The 20,613-nt window shown below is 33.6% G+C and overlaps 1 protein-coding gene across 1 annotated transcript in view; it reads right to left on the bottom strand.

Moving 5' to 3' along the window:
- Positions 1-19,562, bottom strand: part of LOC136030169 (proteasome activator complex subunit 3-like) — a 24,099-nt gene extending 4,537 nt beyond the window's left edge. The window contains exons 1-5 of the mRNA XM_065708909.1: positions 19,440-19,562; positions 15,122-15,154; positions 7,439-7,581; positions 6,334-6,502; positions 420-590 (exon numbers count right to left, since the gene is read on the bottom strand). Of these exons, the coding sequence (XP_065564981.1) occupies positions 420-590; positions 6,334-6,502; positions 7,439-7,581; positions 15,122-15,154; positions 19,440-19,463 (540 nt within the window). The 5' untranslated portion in view covers positions 19,464-19,562. The remainder of the gene's footprint in view (positions 1-419; positions 591-6,333; positions 6,503-7,438; positions 7,582-15,121; positions 15,155-19,439) is intronic.
- Positions 19,563-20,613: the final 1,051 nt, after the last annotated feature.

Here is a 20,613-nt window from a genome sequence, read left to right as displayed (position 1 = left end):
TTTTTTTATAACATTTCGATCAGCTTAATTTTGCAGATACAATATATTCAAAAAAGATATTTAATTTTTCTGGAATAAAATCCGATTTAAGAATTGAGATTAAGGAATTTAGTCAGAAATAGAAAAAATTTGTCCCTCTAGCTTATCATTTCTAGATCAGGATTGCCACCTGTAGTGCTATTTTAGATCTATTACAGTCAATTTTTTTACTATAGCACCGAAAATCACTGTGTAGTACACAACTTTGGGCAATTAAAGCACTTTGGGAACTGACAATGGTGGCAACCCTGTTCTCCATGCCATCACTATTTAAGTGTCGAATCCTTGAGACATGAGCCTGTATCTTATATTTTTTACTGAGCAGTTGATAATACATGGAATATATTTTGCCTGCTATTTAAAGTAAAAAGATTTTTTACCTTTGAAACTAGTTTTCCTCTGCTACTATAATAGCGTGAAATTTGATCAAAAAACGCTGCAGCTTCTGATTCAGCAGTTCGAATCTCTGCCAAAGTATCCTCCTGAATAGAGACGCCAAAATTGTTTCCATCTTCAATCTTGGGTATTAGAAAAGCAATCCACATTTTCAACTAAAAATGAAAATTTTGTATAAATAAGAGAATTTATGATGGATAAATCAGAAAGTGTCTGTTTCATCCTTGAGAGGGTGACGCACTGAATCTAGAACCTTCAGTCATCCTAAAAAGAAACACATTCTTCGCAAAATAAGCTTTGAGTTAGATTCGTTATACTGATTAGTGACGTCTTTGAAATCCAGATACCTCCTTTAGATTCACTCTAGAGTAGAACTTGACGTTTTCCATCATTTTGCATTCAGCTTAGTGATTTAAACTACAAGTGATCGAAATTGTGTAGAAATTGTTATGTGTTGCCGGATATGGAGCGATGATTCTCAACAATAGTCTCCAAAATTGCATTGCTGTCATATTGCAAAATTGATGTCTCCCAAACTGTCTGAAATTCAACTCATTTGTAAACATACCAAAAAGAAAATACGACAGAAAATGCTTTATTTTTAAACAAAAAAGTAAAAAAAAAAATCTTCAATCACTGGCATTTTTCAAAAAATTTTATTTGCAGGCACATACGAGCAATATGTAACCCTAATTCAGTTTTCAAAGACAAAAAACGGGCATTTTTATGAAATGAGAATGGTTACAATTCCTAACCAGCTCTTATTCACATAGTAAGGTAGCACAATATAAAGCAAAGTTAAAAGCTCAATCAAACAGTTCGTGGTAACGAACTGTAGTAAGGAGCGACCCGGCTCAATAGTAAACGAAACTCTAAAAAACGGAGCTTCGATGCTAAAAGATATATCAAAAGAATCAAATTTTCATGCTGATTTTAAATATATAAGTTTCGTCAAATTTAGTCGTTGTCATCAAAAGTTACGAGCCTGAGAAAATTTGCCTTATTTTGGAAAATAAGGGGAAACACCCCGTAAAAGTCATAGGATCTTAACGAAAATCACACCATCGTATTCAGTGTATCAGAACCCTATAGGAAAAATTTCAAGGTCCAATCTACAAAAATGGGGGATTTCACATTTTTTGCCACAAGACAAATCACGGGTGTGTGTTTATTGTTTTTTTTTTCCAGGGGTCATCGTATCGACTAAGTGGTCCTAGAATGCCGCAAGAGGGCTCATTCTAACGGAAATGAAAAGTTCTAGTGCCCTTTTTAAGTGACCAAAAAAATGGAGGGCACCTAGGCCCCCTCCCACGCTCATTTTTTCTCCAAAGTCAACAGATCAAAATTTTGGGATAGCCATTTTGTTTTGCATATTCAAAAACCACAATAACTATGTCTTTGGGAATGACTTACTCCCCCACAGTCCCTGGGGGAGGGGCTGCAAGTTACAAACTTCGACCAGTGTTTACATATAATAATGGTTATTGGGAAGTGTACAGTCGTTTTCAGGAGATTTTTTTTTGGGGGGTGGGGTTGAGGGGAGGGGGCTATGTGGAAGGATCTTTCCTTGGAGAAATATATCATGGGGGAACAGAAATTCAATGAAAAGGGCGCAGGATTTTCTAAAATTACTATAAAAAAAACAATGAAAAAATAAACATGGAAAAGTTTTTTCAATTGAAAGTAAAGAGTAGCGTTGAAACTTAAAGCGAACAGAGATTATTACACATATGAGGGGTTCTAAAAATACTTTAGCATAAAGAGCGAGGTATTTAGGAGGAGATAAATACCTCGCTCTTTATGCTATAGTATTTTTAGTAATTTCAACTATTTATTCTACGGCCTTTCTGATTCAGGGGTCATTCTTAAAGAATTGGGACAAAACTTACGATTTAGTGTAAAGAACGAGGAATTAACGAGGGTACAAACCCCCTCATATACATAATAAGAATTAAAGAATATAAAAGTTTGTTACGTAAGTTGATTCTTAAGTTATGTATATTTTTTACTAATAAAAAAATTCGTGAAAAATTAAAATTTATAGTTGCCTTTTTATGTAACCGAAAAATTGCATGGCAACTAGGCCTTCTTCCCCATCCCTTATTTCTCAAAATCGTCTGATCAAAACTAAGAGAAAGCCATTTAGCCAAAAAAGGAATTAAAATGCAAATTTCATTTTAATAATTTATGTGTGGAGAGCCAAAATCAAACATGCATTAATTCAAAAACGTTCAGAAATTACATAAAAAAACTAGTTTTTTTAACTAAAAGTAAGGAGCGACATTAAAACTTAAAACGAACAGAAATTACTCCGTATATGAAATGGGTTGTCCCCTCCGCAATCCCTCGCTCTTTACGCTAAAGTTTGACTCTTTGCCACAATTCTGCTTTTTAAAACAATTAAATGGCACTCAATTCAATGAAAATGGCACTCAATTCAATGAAAATGGTACTCAATGAAAACACCCACAAGAATGTATTTTTTCTAAATATAGAGGGGGGGAACAAACTTAGGAGACATATACCCGACCATTGACACCACTGAGCTCAAACTTTAAGCGTGCATCACCAAGAAGCAAAAAATAAAAACATGTGTTTCCGCGATTTTTACACATAGAAGATGATGAAGCCATTCAACTCCCCTCCCTTATTTAAATATGGATTTTTATCTTGATCACTGTTGCCATAACATGACGAATGGGGTATAACACACAACACATGGATGGGGAAGGCTGAAAATATTTGGAAGGCATTGACTGGGCTTACACAACAAGGCTCAATATTTGGAAGCAAATCGAAGTGATTTTTATATATAGGTTCCACTGAATTAGATTTTTGATAGTCTGAAATAAAATTCCAACCTTAAACTAAAATTAATTTAGAAAGTAAGAAAGACATATGTTACTTTCCAAAATCTACCAGAATACAGAATAAACCAAGATTGTCAAAATTTTGACTGCAATATTTCGATTGAGCAAAAAAAAAAAACGTTTGTATAATTGCTCTTATCCATGAACGGATTCAACCTACATAGTTTCGTCAAGATCCGTGATGAGTGTTATAAACAGGTTGATGTTAAATGGAATGACCCAAAGATCACCATATTTACTTATGAGATAAGACTTATTTCCAACAGATCATCACAAGCTCTAATAGAGGCATGTTCAGTTCTTATGTCAAGCAAAGAAAAAAACAAACAAAGAAAAGAACAACAAAAGGCAAATGTTAACTAATTAAAAGAAGTCTCTTTTGCATAAAAATGGTCATAAAAAATTAATTAAATTGGTAAAATACAATGTACACAAATATGGCGTCCAAAAATTAATAAACAAAAGATTTTGCACAATTTCAAAAAAAAGATTTTACGCGAAAAACAGGAAAGATGAGAAAAAAAACTAAATTGAATTTACTTAATGGAGCTTCAGACGATGAGGCCTATGACATAGTGCATAATATTAATACGGATACTAGTATTAGTATTAGATCTATATATAAATTGCTAAGATTGCATATCTCATCGCGAAGAGATTAGAAATAAAGATTTTAAACTCCCAGGCATATTTTGCGTATTCTATACAAATTTTGAATTTTTTTGGCAATTTTTGCTCCCATGCCTAAGAAATTAGGCCTGGGTGTAAAAAAGGAAAATTGGAGAGGAAATGTCTCAAATAGGAAATAATACTTATTTGAAATCAAATTTCAATATTTTTTTTTCTTTCTTTTTTGCCTGTTTTGCATAAATGTCCATTTTTTTTCGCAGCGAAAATACGATGAAGCGTCAGTTTAGATTTAAAAAAAAATGAGTTAACAAAAATGAAAATTAGGTTACCATTCCCCTTACTTCCTCTGAAGGCTAGAGGGTCATTTGCACTTTATTGCAAACAAAATTTGCTTCGAATAGTGTTAGTTCTATCATTATTAGTCTACAGTACAATGCATCGTCTGGATACCGTAGTGGTCATAGACCAAGGTCTTTTCCCCACGGACAAGGGAGCAATTCACTCTTACATAGCCCATATTAGGTCGAGCTAACTCTGCGGAAGTCACCACACACCTTTGGCATACAGCCAAGGCCACAAACCAGTATATTAGCAATAGTTGTATAACGCATTGAGTTAACTCGTTGAAGGTCACCAGACAAATATTTAACTGGGATTTCATACCTGGATATTTACGTCATAAATTATTCATCCATCTTCAATCTTTTTTGCACATGTACTTTAATTGATCGCACATCCGTCATTGGTTATTTTTTCAACACAGACGACGCAATAAGATCAAATAAGTCGACCATTGAAGATATATATAACGCAAATACATCAATATTTCGACGATTCAAACGCAAACAACATCGTGTCATATGAAAGAGTAGAGCATTTAATGCCAAATGTCAAAACACTTTAATGAAGATTTCGAAGAATTATGTAGAAGCCAATGCACAGACTTGACCACTAACAAACGTCTAACAATAAAAGCTACATACCTAAAACTTTGCAAATCAAAGACGCAGGAGAAAAAATATTCAACACAGGTTCATCGAGAAGAAAATGTTATTCCATCTCAAATGCAAGATATGCAACAAAGGGTTTTCCCGGAATACAAATGTAGCCACACACGTGAGAGTTCATACTGGAGGAAAAGCATATAAATGTAAGATAAATTAAAGCGTTTGCACAAGTTTCTAATTTATACAACCATTCGAGAGTTCCTACTGGAGAAAATCCTTATATATGCAATATTTGTACTAGACCATTTTCTTTATCCAATCATATGAAGGATCATGCAAGGAATATGATGATTCATACAAGAGGCAAGACACACGACCCTTTGCATCCCCAATTCCGAACAATTACCAAGTTTGCGAAATATCCACTTCGTTCAAGACATAGCGAATTCTTCAAATTAACTAAGCAAGAGTGAAATGATAGTTCTATTTTGTGTTATAATATTAAAATATACTATTAGTTTTAAACATTTGTCGCTAATTAATTTTCAAAGACACATGGTTGATTTTTCATACTTACAGTATTGATTTCCCAACTTTCATCGATGCCAAGCGGGAATAATAAGAAAAATAATAGGCAGTCCTTAAATAGAATGATGTAAGAAAACAGAAGGGATAAAAATCCATCAATTGAAAAACGAAACTTTGCGGAACTTTAATAAAATAACGGTTAGCAAGGATCAAATAATTGAATGAGAAATATGCTTTACCTGTGACTGTAACATATGCAATGGATATTATGATACTGTAAGGCTACATATTCACTGAATAATCAGGATGAATGGTTGTCTTTTTAATCAGGGTGTTCATGGGTATCTTTTTAGGCCTGTCCCAAGTATAGAACGTCCCAATCATGGATACTCTCCCATATAATCCTCTCTCTCACCCAAATAGAAAGTCAAATCCTTCTTTTTTGTGAATTTGTCAAGTTTTGAAGTACATTTCAGTTTCACTTTAATTTGTATTTAGTTGAGCATGCAAAGTGCTGATGACTCATAATGACACCTTTTTCTTATATTGTGCAATATTACTGTCGTCGTTGTTAAGTAATCGTTTAAATAATCATTCTTTTGTAATTGAGTTCTACATAAAATTAAACTTAATTTTGTATAAAGTTGAGTTTGTATAAATCTCATTTTATACAAAATGAGATTTATACAAAATAAGATTATACTTGATAGCTTATGAAATAGAAGAGTAAGATCATCATTACAGCTAGATCAAAACAAAAAGGGTGCCAACACTATTGCCAAAAAATTCACAAAGACATTGTCAATCAGAAGAATATGAACAATATGAAACTACAAATCTTGCATGAACGATGGCTATAGACCTAAACATTAAAAGCGTCAATAAAGAAGGAAGTTAACGAATTGATACTTTAAAAAAAATACCAGATTAGTATCTTCGACTAGCTTCCAAATGTGTGGCTTCACAATTTGAATCATTTGCTTAATTTGTGCATTGCAGTGAATTGTGTTGCCATCTGGAAGGATCTGGACTTTAGTACCTACCACATCTTCTACTTTTCTTTTCTTTGTTGCTGGATCAAAGGAAGCAGCCCTAAAATAACAAATAAACGCACTCTAAAATTCTTTCCAAAAGGCTCTAAATAATCCTAAACGAAAACCATTTTCAACAAGTCAGTCTACTTATTTTTTGAGAAATAAATCTTTTATACATTTTCTCACCTTTTTATTGTCCTTTTGTAAGATTTTGGGGGGCACGCAAAATGTAGTTTCAGTAATTGGACCCGTCTGTTTTGGATGTACCGTACATCTAGGCATACATTAAACGAGCTATGGAAAAAGACCTTAAGAAATACTGTAAAAGCACAGTAAGCACATATTTCAAAACCAAATTTGATTTTAAGGGTTTCTCAAGTTACTAATATAAATTTGGGCAAATTTAGACTTGATTGTTTTAAAACAAAACCCATTACATACGTGTTCCGGTTTCATCACGGTGTAACATGTCCACCTTTTCTAACAGAATGTAAAATTTAAATTTTAAATTAAAATTTATTATTTTAATCCTATGCCATTTCCTCCAATACATGGCTGCCCAGATCCAAAAAGAAATGGGAAGGCGTCTGTTTGATCTTATTTGACTTCTGCCACCCTTTTCCATAATACATTTATCTTTTTTTTTTCTTTTTTTTGAAGAAAACATTATGCAATCCATGAATTCTGATCGTCATGTTACACAGCTGGTGTTTTCCCACTTAAAAGAATGTAAACATACTTTCTATTCATTTAATATTAAGTTTAATACACTACAGTATCCAGTTATGATTTCTATTGGTTGATAGATTCCAACGAAAGGCCTAGTTCTAAAATGAGTAGCTGCATGAAAATCTACAAAGTTGGCCTACTGGGTAAAATTTACAAATCCTATTAGCCAATTTCGGTTTCTCGTTTGGGTGTTTCTAGGATCAACAAAATCAATAAATTATGTAGATATATTTCCAAGTTTTAAAAGCAAAAGTTGTATACTTACTCTAAAAGCACCGGATCTGGAGCACCTATACCTAACTCACAACGGATTTCATGTAGTGGATCAATATTGAATAAAGGTGTGTCTAGTATCTCATTTAGAAGAACAATCTTTGCAGGAAAATTTTTCATGACCAATTCCTCTGCCTGAAAATAAGATACTCGATGGAATTATGTTGAAAGTAAAAGGCAGCTTAAGAGAGCAAAAGAATAGCGGGTTAGTCCACATAGTTTTTCAAAACAGTTACTAATTTTGGTCTAAACAAGGCCAAATATTAATTGAGTAGAACCTATAATTATTCGAGCGACTTTTTTTCTTTCTTTCTTTTTAGTTAGACTTCTTGGCAATATTTACGATGCCTATTTTTACTCCTTTTTAATGTCCTTCATATATTGTTGAGTGCTTCCAAATTTTTTGACCTGGTTACAGAAGCCCCAAAAAGTTACTCAAACTTCATTTTCAACTCCCTCTTTGAGGGAGGGGTAGGAGGTCCCCATTAAAGCAAAGTTTGAGGCTTACTTCACAGCTCAAATTTTCAGAACGTATCATCAGGAGAATAAAAACGATAAAAATATGGTTCAACACCATTTAGATATAAAATGTGGATAATTCAAACCCGTCCCCCAATTCCCTTGTCTGAATATGGTTGTTTAACCTTATCCCTATCCGTTTGCCCTAATAAGCCATAGGCTTTACTGAAAATTAAATATAAAAAAGTTTTTTTTTAACTAAAAGTAGGGAGCGACATTAAAACTTAAAACGAACAGAAATTATTCCGTATATGAAAGGGGCTGTCCCCCCCCCCCTCAACGCCCCGCTCTTTACACAAAATTTTCTTATTGTTTTAAAAAATAGAGTTGTGAGAAAGAGACACACTTTAGCGTAAAGAGCGGGGCGTTGAGGAAGAGACGAACCGCCTCATATACGTAATAATTTCTGTTCGTTTTAAGTTTTAATGTTGCTCCTTACTTTCAGTTGAAAAGACTTATTTTTTATTTATTTAGTTTCTCAACGTTTTTGAATTAATGCAGGTTTTGATTTTGCTCACCGTACATGAATAATTAAAACGAAATTTGAATATTAATTTTACTTTTTTTGGCCAAATGACTTTCTCAAAGTTTTGATCGGACGATTTTGAGAAAAAAGGGGCGGCGGAGGGGTATTTTTGCCCTCCATTTTTTTGGTTACTTAAAGGCCACCAGAACTTTTAATTTTATTTACGAACGTTTTTATTAGTAATAAATATACTTAACTTACAAATTAACTTACGTAAGGAACTTCTATATTCGTATATTTTTATTATGTACATGAGGGGGTTCGCCCCCTCGGAGAAAAACAACAAAAAAACAAATAAACACGCATTCGTGATCTTTCTTCTGGCAAAAAAAAATATAAAAAATTCAAAATTTTTGCAGATAGGAGCTTGAAACCTCTACAGTGGGGTTTTCTGATACGCTGAATCTGATGGTGTGATTTTCATTAAAATTCTATGACTTTTAGGGGGTGTCTCCCCCTTTTTTCGAAAACAAGGCAAATTTTCTCAGGCTCGTAACTTTTGATTCTTTAAATCGAGTTATATTTAAATATTTAACTTGATAAAACTTGTATATTTAAAATCAACATAAAAATCCGATTCTTTTGAAGTATATATTTCTATCAAAATTCCGCTTTTTCGAGTTTCGGTTACTATTGAGCCGGGTCGCTCCTTAATACAGTTCATTACCACGAACTGTTTGAGCAAGGCAACTGATTTTTTTAAGTATATAACTGCTTTGACAGGCTTTAACATATTACGAATATTTATTAATTACAATTTGGACGTACTTAATTAGTAAAAGCAGGGAGCCATGATTTCTGAAAAATATTCATGTACTTCTATTGTCTTTTCCATCTCAAAATAAAGAAACATTCCTACCTGAATGGAACCAAGTTGATGGCAAATGAAGAAGATAAGAGTAATGGAATCAATTTATTTCAAGAAATTTAGACAGGTTGCAGCAGGAGCTGCAACCTAGGTAAAGAGAACAAGAATATTGATTTAGGAGTTGAAAGTGAGTACATAACCTGACAACAACAAACTAATCTATACTTCTTGTCATAGTCTAACACTAGCTACAATATTAATAACCTTTAGTAGCTGCAATCTTGTAGAGAGCGAACCATAGTAATTAATTTAGTGCTGAAGTTTTCGTTAATCTAGCTCTAAGCACCTTTGAAAACCTAAGTAATAAAGGCTAATCTTCACCAACTTTTGAAATCTAATATTCAATTTTAGATATGAGCTTACAAAATAACACTTTAAAAAAATAACACTTTACTTTGAAAATAACAGATCACGAAAACAATGTATATCCGGTGGCCGACGTTTGCCGTCCTTTCTTGCGGCTGGGTGATCTCCAATCACTCTCGACTTATAAAAAAAAAGAGCTAAGAGTTCACATGGCACTTGTGACGAGTCAAGAAGAGCTAAGAGCTCGTATGGTATGAGCTCTAACAAAATTCTAAGAATCAATAGATTGATTTAAAAGGAAAATCAGAGGCTTAATGCCGGTAAGGATTTAAAATAAGAGCTCTGAATCACGATGTCCTTCTAAATATCAAAGTTCATTAAGATCCGATCACCCACTCGTAAGTTATAAATAAATCAGTTTTTCTAAATTTTTCCTCTCCCTTTAGCCCCCCAGATGGTCGAATCTGGGAAAACGACTTTATCAAGTCAATTTGTGCAGCTCCCTGACACGCCTACCAATTTTCATCGTCCTAGCACATCCAGAAGCACCAAACTCGCCAAATTACTGAACCCCTCCCCCCCAGCTCCCCCAAACAGAGCGAATCCAGTACGGTTACGTCAATCACGTATCAAGGACATTTACTTATTCTATCCACCAAGCTTCATCCCGATTCCTCCACTCCAAGCCTTTTCCAAGATTTCGCCCTCCAACTCCCCCCAATTTCAACAGATCTGGTCGGGATTTGAAGTAAGAGCTCTGAGACATGGATTCCTTCTAAATATCAAATTTCATTAAGATTCGGTCACCCGTTCTTAAGTTAAGAATACCTCATTTTTTCAAATTTTCCTAAATTAACACACAAACACACCCCAGCTCCTCCACAGAGAACGAATCCGTTTCAATTATGTCAATAACGTATCTAGAACTTGTGCTTATTTTCCCCATCAAGTTTCATCCCGATCTCTCCACTCTCAGCGGTTTCCAAGATTTCTGTTTCCCTCCTCCAACCCCCTATGTCCCCGGATCCAATTTGTCGAAAATGGAACATCTGAGACATAACTCACTCACAACTCCCTCCAACTCCCCCCAATGTCACAGGATCTGGTCGGAATTTAAAATTAGAGCTTTAAAGCACAAGATCCTTCTAAATATCAAATTTCATTAAGATCTGGTCACCCGTTCGTAAGTTACAAATACCTAATTTTTCCAAATTACCCCTCCCCCTCCCAACTCCACCAAAGAGAGCAGATCCGGTCCGATTATGTCAGTCACGTATCTTTAGATAGGTTTTTATTCTTCCCATCCAGTTCCATCCTGGTCTCTCCGGTTTAAGTATTTTCTAAGATTTCCGCCCCCCCCCCAATGACGCTGGATCCGGTTGAGATTTAAAATAAGAGATCTGAGTTACGAGGTCCTTCTAAATATGAAGTTTCATGAAGATCCGATCACTCCTTTGTAAGTTAAAAATACGTCATTTTTTCTAATTTTTCAGAATCAACCCCCCCCCCCAATAAAGCGGATCCGTTCCAATTATGTCAATCACGTATCTAAGACTTCTGCTTATTTTTCCCACCAAGTTTCATCCCGATCCCTCCAATCTAAGCGTTTTCCATGATTTTAGGCCCCCCCCAAACTCCCCCAAATGTTACCAGATCCGGTCGGGATTTATCGTAAGAACTTTGAGAAACGATATCCTTCTAAATATCAAATTTCATTGAGATCCGATCACCCGTTCGTAAGTTAAAAATACCTCATTTTTCTAATTTTTCAGAATTAACCCCCCTCCCCCCAACTACCCCAAAGAGAGCGGATCCGTTCCGGTTATGTCAATCATGTATTTAGGACTTGTGCTTATTTTTTCCACCAAGTTTCATCCCGATCCCTCCACTCTAAGTGTTTTCCAAGATTTCAGGTTTCCCCCTCCCAACTCCCCCCCCCCCCCAATGCCACCAGATCCAGTCAGGATTTAAAATAACAGCTCTGAGACATGATATCCTTCCAAACATAAAATTTCATTAAGATCTGATCAAACGTTCGTAAGTCAAAAATATTTCTAATTTAATCTGGTCCGGTCCCTGACACGCCTGCCAAATTTCATCATCCTAGCTTACCTGGAAGTGCCTAAAGTAGCAAAACCGAGACCGACAGACAGACAGACAGACCGACAGAATTTTCGATTGCAATATGTCACTTGGTTAATACCAAGTGCCATAAAAAGGACTTCAACTCTCAATATCTGATCTAATGAACACCCTCCGAAGTTTCTGCGACCATGAGGTGGATGTGTGGATAAGGAAGGGGTAGTTCCCCTCCTACAAGAAATAAATTCTGCTCATTTTGGAGTTTAATGTTACTCTTTGCTTTCATAATAACAGCGTAGGCCAGAATTATTCCCGAAAATCATAAAAGAGTACATATCAACTCCACATTTTTTATGCACTTTTTAAGTTGTTTTTTTTTTGTACCACCCAAACAGCAATCCTGGTTACAGCTCTGGGAATCATAAATCAATTTCTACCTCCACCTTCCCCTCGTTTCTCCCTTAGAACTAATTCTGTATTTGTCTGATGGCTCAATGAGACCTGGGATGTTTTGGCACTAACATACACCCTTTGAGGGAGTTATAGTTTTAATACTATCAATTTGGCTTCACTTTAAACTTGTCTACAAAATAATAATCATGGAATGTCCCTAAAATGCTTTATTTTTATCCTGTAAAAAGTGTCCTTAAATAGTTTATTCTTATTGTACCAAAACTCCAATACTGTTTTGTGTTTTCAGTAAAGCGCTAATTTTCTATAATACTACAAACACAGGGAAATGTCATCAGTTGATGTATTTGTACTAGTTTCATTGATATATGTTATATAGACGTAAAGTAATAATTTTTGTTCGTTTTAAGTTCCAACTTAACTCTTTATTTCCTTCAGAAAAATTGTTTTTCAAAATTAACTTTAGTAATAGCCGATGTTAACCTATCATCACCTAAGTTACACAAACACTTTCTTTCCGGTATTTTTTTTTTTTTTTTTTTTTTTTTTTTTTACAAATGGGCAAAGCTGAATCTAAAAAAAAATCGGCTTTCCTATTTACTATCTGATATTGATTCAGGAGAGATGTTAAATAGCTCATACAAAAGCTATTGCTCATACCTAAGTTTTTTTTTTATAAATTCTACCAAATGTAGAGGCCGCATGGTACTGAAAATGACACTATTCGAACCAAGTTTCAATTGGAGAAGCTGGGGCTAGTGAACGTTACAGAGATATGTTTCATAGCTAAATTAAAAGCTATGTCTCATATCTATGCGCTTTTAATAAGTTATACCATCTGTAAATGCTAAAATAGCCTTCACTGGAGGTTTACAATCACCCCTTCCGTATACTCCCCTTCCCAGCCTCCTTAGTAGGCTTCATAAATCGTCTGCTCACCAGCAGGCTACTGCAACTTTAGCAGGACTCGCAGGCCCTGCTAGCCCTCACTACCCTGCCACCACACCATCGTAGAGAGATGTTTAATCCAGAACGTTTTTCATAGTCCACATGTTGTGATATCAGTAACTTCCAGTAAAAAATTAAAATCATCTTAAAAACTTAACAACAGCTAGGGCATTGAACAGCAAACAAAAATAATAGATTGATTTATCAAGCAACGTCTTGGTCTCAACAGCTATAATACCAATAGTGAGTAATATACAATTATAAATTGTAAAACCATGGTTTAGTATTACTCGAAATGAAGAACAAATAAACCGCAATATGAACACCAGAAATTCGCATTTTTCTCTCTATGCAACAGATAATTTCAAGTTACAATACAAATTATAAAGCAAGTTTATAGTCCTAATATTTTTAAGATGGTTTCTCTTCGGACTTGTCTACAAAATAGTCATGAAATGTCCTTTCAAAACCAAGACGAGAGTCAATCATGGGACTGAGTTCATTGTGCAAAAATGATACCAAATTAAACAAAAAAAAAAGTTCAGCAATAACCCTAAAATGCTTTATTTTTTATTTTCATACTGTAAAAAATGCCCTTAATTGGTTTGTTTTTGCTGTAACAAAATTCTAATATTGTTTTGTGTTTCCAGTAAAGCACTAGTTTCCTGTTCTAACTTTCAATTTCACTCTTTTACTGTCTTTCACGCTTTGTTTTTTTTTTAGATTAATAAAAGACAAGGCGAGAATATGTGCAGTATCTTCTTCTGGCGTAGATGAGAATAAGTCAAAGAAGTGCCAAAAATAGGCAAATTATGTGGGAAAGAAAATAAAGCTGGGCTTACCCTCTTTAGAGGGTAAACAACAATAGGAAAATTACCTCAAAATAATTCAGAAACTTTTTCCAGTTAACAGCAAAGAAAAAAACTCAGCCAAAATAACATTGAATATACTTTTAGATGGAACTGATCAGAAGCTGATGTTAGATATGCTGAAAAGCAATAATTTGGGTTCGTTTTAACTTTCAACTTCACTCTTTGCTGTCCTTAGAACACTTTGTTCTGTTTTTTAAATTAATAAAAGACAAGGCAGGGATGTGTGCAGTATTTTCTTCTGACATAGATGAGAACAAGTCAAAGAATTGCCAAAAACAGGCAAATCATGTGGAAAAGAAAATAAAGCTGGGCTTACCCTCTATAGAGGACAAACAAAAATAGGAAAATAACCTCAAAATAATTCAGAAACTTTTCCAATTAATAGCAAGAAGCCACAATAACACTGAATACTTATAAATGGCGCTGATCAGAAGTTTTACTGACATATTTTAGATATACTGAGAAAAAATAATTTGGGTTCGTTTTAACTTTAAACTTCACTCTTTGCTGTCTTTGGAACACTTTTTTTTCTTTTTTTTTTAAATTAAGAAAAAACAGGGCAGGGATGTGTGCAGTATTTTCTTCTGGCATAGATCAAACAAGTGCCAAAAAAAGGCAAATCATGTGGAAAATATAAAATTTTTTAAAGAAAAATGTCTAGAATTTCGAGAACTTTCGGAGGAGGGCATGGGCTTGTAGGTTTTTATGCAAATTATATTCATAGCGAAGTTCTATGTTTTAAAATAACTTCTAAAAGCTGGGCCTCCTCCCATCTATGAGAACACAGTTTGGCTTTTCACAGTACTGAAAAAAACACTATAATGGAATTGACGGAAATAGGAATGTGATCTGATGTGAATGTGAAAATGATATACATCGCAAGATTTTGTGAGAGCAGTAAGCAAGGATAGTGGTTAAAAATTTCAATTAGAATAGATTTTTTAAAAATGCAATTTAAAAATGTGTCTTTTAAGTATATACGATAAAAAGATTTTACTTTCTTATTCTTTTTTTTTTAATACAAGATTAAGGCGCTTCCTTGACAGACCTTGTCTTTCAGTTTCCTAGAAATTGGAGTAAGAATTATCAAGCAGAACTTGATTAGGGATTGAAAAAACTTAAACTGATTGAATAAAAGTTTACCTTATTTTTAACAGATTCTTTATATGCCATGACCTAAAAAATAAGAAAAAGATAACAGGAATTAAAAAGGAGAAAAGAAAAGTAAAGTAGAAGACCGTAAGCAGCTCAAGCGAAAATAAAGGACAGTGGCTGCTCATTAACTTAGAAATATTCTTTTGGGAATGGATCTAGAGCCCAAATTGGATTAAGGAAAAGTGCTTCAAAGTTAGTACCTCCTTTTAATAGCTGCAGGGAATGTGATATTTTATAACAAATGCTTTAACTTCGACAAAAATATCAAGTTCAACTTTAAGTCTGCTTCTACTAGATATTTGGCAGTGGCAAGGCAGTTTCAGGATTGGAATCAAATTCTTACCTAGAATTCAATTTTTTTTTTTTTTTTTTTTTTAAAGCCAAGAAACAAAGAAATTTTTACATAATCTGTCAAGCCTTGAAACTGCAAGAGAAGTTGAGCAGGGACCTAGAAAACTTTACCCTAAACCCTTATTTGGGCTGTAGCTCTATTCCTTATGTACAGCACAACACATATACAAAGGGTAAAAGAGACCTGGAAGGAGGAGGTAAGAAAATAAAAATACTACTTATATATATATATATGTATATATATATATATATATATATATATATATATATATATATATATATATATATATATATATAGCCCAGAAAATTTGCAGCTGGGCCCTGACACATGGCAGGCTTCTATTTATGGACTCTCATTGTTGCTTGTCTTCTAACCACAGACAATTTGCGGTTTAACAATTTATAACAACAATTAATTTATAATTTATAACAACAATACCTACTAAGCTTCAAACTTTTGTGTTTTTTTAAGGTCTTGGAATTGTTGTAATCCCTTGTCAAAATAGAGAATCATCATTTGTAATAATTACAGATTTTTGTTTTTTGGGCCTTCCTAATGACATTATATAACTGGTTGCATTCAAAAAGGTTTTTCTTTTTTCAAGTTTTTGAATTGTTGTAATCCCTTGTTAATATATATATATATATACAAATATTTTTGCATTTACCAGTTTTTTACTCTTTATGCAATTTAATGTCATTCCAGAATGTACTTTTCAAAGATATTTGATTATTAAAGCAAATCACTTTCAAAGACTGTATCTTTTTAAAGATATTTGATCATTAAAGCAGTTTTTTGCTCTTTATGCAATTTGATGTCTTTTCATACTGTATCTTTTCAAAGATATTTGATTATTAAAGCATGCCTAATTTCTAACAACAATTTCTATTAAGCTTCATAGTTTTTGCTTTCTTTTTTCAGGTTTTTGAATTACTGTAATCCTTTATAAAAATATATATAAATATTTTTGTGATTACCAGTTTTTTGCTCTATTTCTTTTCATACTGACTCTGTTCAAATACGTTTGATTATTGAATACTACAATACTACTAATACTAATAACTCACCACAGCACCAAGCTGCCTGAGGCCAACATGGATATGCACACTCCTCCAACCCATTCTATTAATTATATGTACAAAGCTTAAAACTTTTGGTTTTCTTTTTTGAATATCTGGTTGTATTCAACCCTTTAAGCTTGTTCACATAGCAAACTGATTTTGTCTTGCCAAAAAAAAAATGAAATTTTCAGGTATTTTTCTAGCTTGAATTAAAACATTAAAATAATTGCTCAGGCTACAGATTCTGAACTGTATCTCATCATTTCTTCTAGTTCATAATAAAAATATTTTACATAGCCTATGCTGATGACCTTTTCTTTTTATCATTCAGTGCACCAACCCCATGTAATTTACCTTGCTGGTGGATATGGTTTACATGCAGAGAGGGATAGGCTATCAATAAATTCAAGAAGTGTTATTTTACATCAGCCTTTGCAAGGTTTCTACTGTTTATTCCTAAGTGACAACAAAATTTGCATCTTGAAAAATTTGGGATACAAACTAAATTCAACAGTGGTTGCAAATATTTCAGAACTTAGTGATTAAAGCATCACTGAACAGACAATGTTTTCTCCAATAAAATTTAAGTCTTTCTTTTTCTTGGCATGTTTAGCTTCTTCTTTTTTTCTTTTTTTTACCCCCTATAATATTTTGTTTATGATGGTAAACAAATGATTACTTTTATTATTTAAGCAATATCTGAGAGGAAGATGCAAATGTTTTGCCTGAATTCTCTCCACAAATGTCTTCAGAACAAAAAGCAGAGAAAGTCCAAGGGACATAATCAGAGAAGAAAAAGATTCAGTTCCACTTTAAAAGGACAAACAAAAATAGCCAAAATTTGTTTCAAATTTATAATCTTTATATGGGTTCACCTGGCCAAAAACAGCACAAGCCTAGAATTGGGGCTGTTCAGAAGGAATCAAGTCAAGAAAACAATTCTTACTTAATAATATGTAGAATAACTAAAGTTTATACATTTTGACTCCAATTCCACTATACTTTACCTATATCTTCCCCTAAGGTGGAAATGGTGACATTCTAGATGAGCTACATTTTGCTTTCTGGAGAGACGTTAGGTTATGAAACTGAAACTTTCAGTAATTCAGGGCAATAGTGTACTCTGAAAAGGAATTGCCAAGCTGCTTTACTAACCCTCTTCTGGTTTCTATATCTTAGATATTTGAATACTTGTCTTATACCCTAATGTATTGGTTTCAATTTATTTTCTCTGATTTTAGTATGGTAAATGTTTAGTTTCATCACAAGCTGTCTAAACTGGAAACTATGCTGCAAAGGAGTATATCCATTTCTGGTTGACCCTCCTCCTCTGTGGGGCAAACAAAAAATGCATAAAGTGGGCTTGCTTACAGGTAACATTACCTATAGAGAAAAGTGTATTAGTCCATGAGCCCCACAGGCAGCAGGGCAAGGTCTTTATTCTATATTTAATTAATAAACTTTGTTGGAGGTTTTTTTTTTTTAGTTTTATGACTTTCCAATATGCTTTGCTCTATAGGTAATATTACCCATAAGCAAGCCCACTTTATGCATTTTTAGTCTTGTTGGAGAGGGATTTTAGAAAGCTAAAAAGTGGACATGCTTCTCTAATAAAGACAAAGAAATAATATGCAGTCATCAGAATCTTGCTATATGCAGTAATATGTGCTTTAGACAGCTTGTGATGAAACTAAACATTTACCTTTAGTTTTGAAAGTGCAAATCCTATTGTTTGAGTAGAATTTCAAACCATATTAACAGGTATTTTCTAAATTTAGAAAATACATTTGCAGATCTTTGAAACCTCATTATTTGGGATTGAGCTAAGTTGTGAAGCTGAAAACACTTTTTTTGACTTCATTTAATCAGAACATCTATTTTGCAAGGTTTCACTTTTATAAAACAAGTATTCTTAAAGGTCAGCACCCTTTACAGGGAGAAACAGCAGAGGGAGGTACTACAAAATACCTTCCCAAGGCATAGGCTTCTTTAGTCTGTAGATTTATCCCTGAAAGTTTCATTTTCCTAACATAACCACTTTCCATGATAGCAAAAAACAGCTTATCTAGAACCTTATCAATTTTTTAATTATTTTCAATGATAACAAGACAAAGTTAAGAGTAAACCTCTGCAGTTGTTTCTTCTGTCACATTAATAATTGGCTTCACCATGTGCCAATCTTTTTAAAAAGCAAGTTTTATTAAAGAGACAAAGAGAGGTATTGATCAGCCAACATTGCAGTTCTGTCATATTAATAATTGGCTTCACCATGTGCCAATCTTTTTAAAAAGCAAGTTTTATTAAAGAGACAAAGAGAGGTATTGATCAGCCAACATTGCAGAGTGGTGTGCTCAAGGTGTTTCTTTGTCTAATAATGGCAAAGAAGCAATATACAATCATCAGAATTTTGCTATATGCAGTAATATGTGCTTTAGACAGCTTGTGATGAAACTAAACATTTACCTTTAATTTTGAAAATGCAAATCAAATTGTTTGAGTAGAATTTCAAACCATATTAACAAGTATTTTCTAAATTTAGAAAATGCATTTGCAGATTTTCAAAACCTCATAATTTGGGATTGAGCTAAGTTGTGAAGCTGAAAACACTTTTGTTGACTTCATTTAATCAGAACATCTATTTTGTAAGGTTTCTCTTTATTAAACAAGTATTCTTAAAGGTCAGCACCCTTTACAGGGAGGAACAGCAGAGGGAGGTACTACAAAATACCTTCACAAGGCATAGTCTTCTTTACTCTGCAGATTTATCCCTGAAAGTTCCATTGTCCTAATATAACCACTTAGGCCTACCATGATAGCAAAAAATAGCTTATCTAGAACCTTATCAAATTTTCAAATTATTTTCAATGATAACAAGACAAAGTTAAGAGTAAACCTTTGCAGTTGTTTCTTCTGTCATATTAAGAATTGGCTTCACCACGTGCCAATCTTTTTAAAAGGCAAGCAAGTTTCACTGAAGAAACCAAGAGAGCTGTCGATCAGCCGACATCGCAGACTGGGGCGCTCGAGCGAAAAACTGGTGTTTTCTTATCTTTTTTCTTATGTTATCTTTCGTACCGAAATGAGGTAAAATCTGCACTAAATTTCTATGAATATGTATTTCACCAAACTCTTTACTATTTTAAAAAAAGGCTCAATGAGGATTATGTTTATATCCCGGTGTGTCTGAACTTAGCATAAGGGCTGCTTTCCTAGGTGGCTGATTTTACCTTCCAATTTCGAGTAAAAAAAATGGATAAGGACAAGAAAATGTAACACCCTCATTCCCTCTCCCAAATCAAAGATAAAATACCGTCATTAATGCAAAACTTTAAACTTTTGGGCATTCTTATATGTTCTTAGTCAGCGATGAGTTATCCAAGTTATCCGTTTTCTAAAATACTGGGGGAGGGAATTGGAAGAAAGACAATGTACTCCTTATTGTTCTAAACCACGTTAAAAACATATTGATAATTTTTGTCTCTTTTTCTGAAGCTTTTTAGGAAAAAAATGTAATTTGTTTTTTGGTAAATTTTGCTGTTTCGCGGGAGTATACCATGTGCTTAGTAAAACTAAATCACTGGCATGGTTAGAAGCTGGATGTGTCCATATTTTCTTACTCCCTTTCCTACCACTGAAGGAATGGGGGAAGTGATACGTTTGTCTTTAATTTCAAGTAACCGAGTCAAAATTTTTAATTTTCCTTTTTGATACGTTTGCTTAGTATTTTTGCATTTATTTTTCTTTACACCAAAAGTCATTTTTTCAATTTTTATTGGAAAATTAGTGTGCAAGAGCCTTTAGATATAGCGTTGTTTCAAAAATCAGACAGTAGTCTTAAGCATAAACAAGAAGTATGTGATAAGTCTTATCTGTGGTTTTAAATTTCTTTTAAACACTGAAAAGGCGTTTAGCAATGACATTTGACATTAGCAATTAAAACAAGAACTACGTCATTTATGTTTTCAAACGTGACTCCTCCTGCAGAAATTTTCATTTAAGAATAATGTGCCAATAAATCATTATGCCCAAACCGTCCGAATTTCAGAACTCACATCGTCAGGCAAGGG

Source organism: Artemia franciscana, chromosome 8 (assembly GCF_032884065.1).
Source record: "Artemia franciscana chromosome 8, ASM3288406v1, whole genome shotgun sequence".
Taxonomy (NCBI): domain Eukaryota; kingdom Metazoa; phylum Arthropoda; class Branchiopoda; order Anostraca; family Artemiidae; genus Artemia; species Artemia franciscana.
The sequence above is the reverse complement of the archived record's forward strand: the minus strand, read 5'-3'. Positions and strand labels throughout refer to the sequence as shown.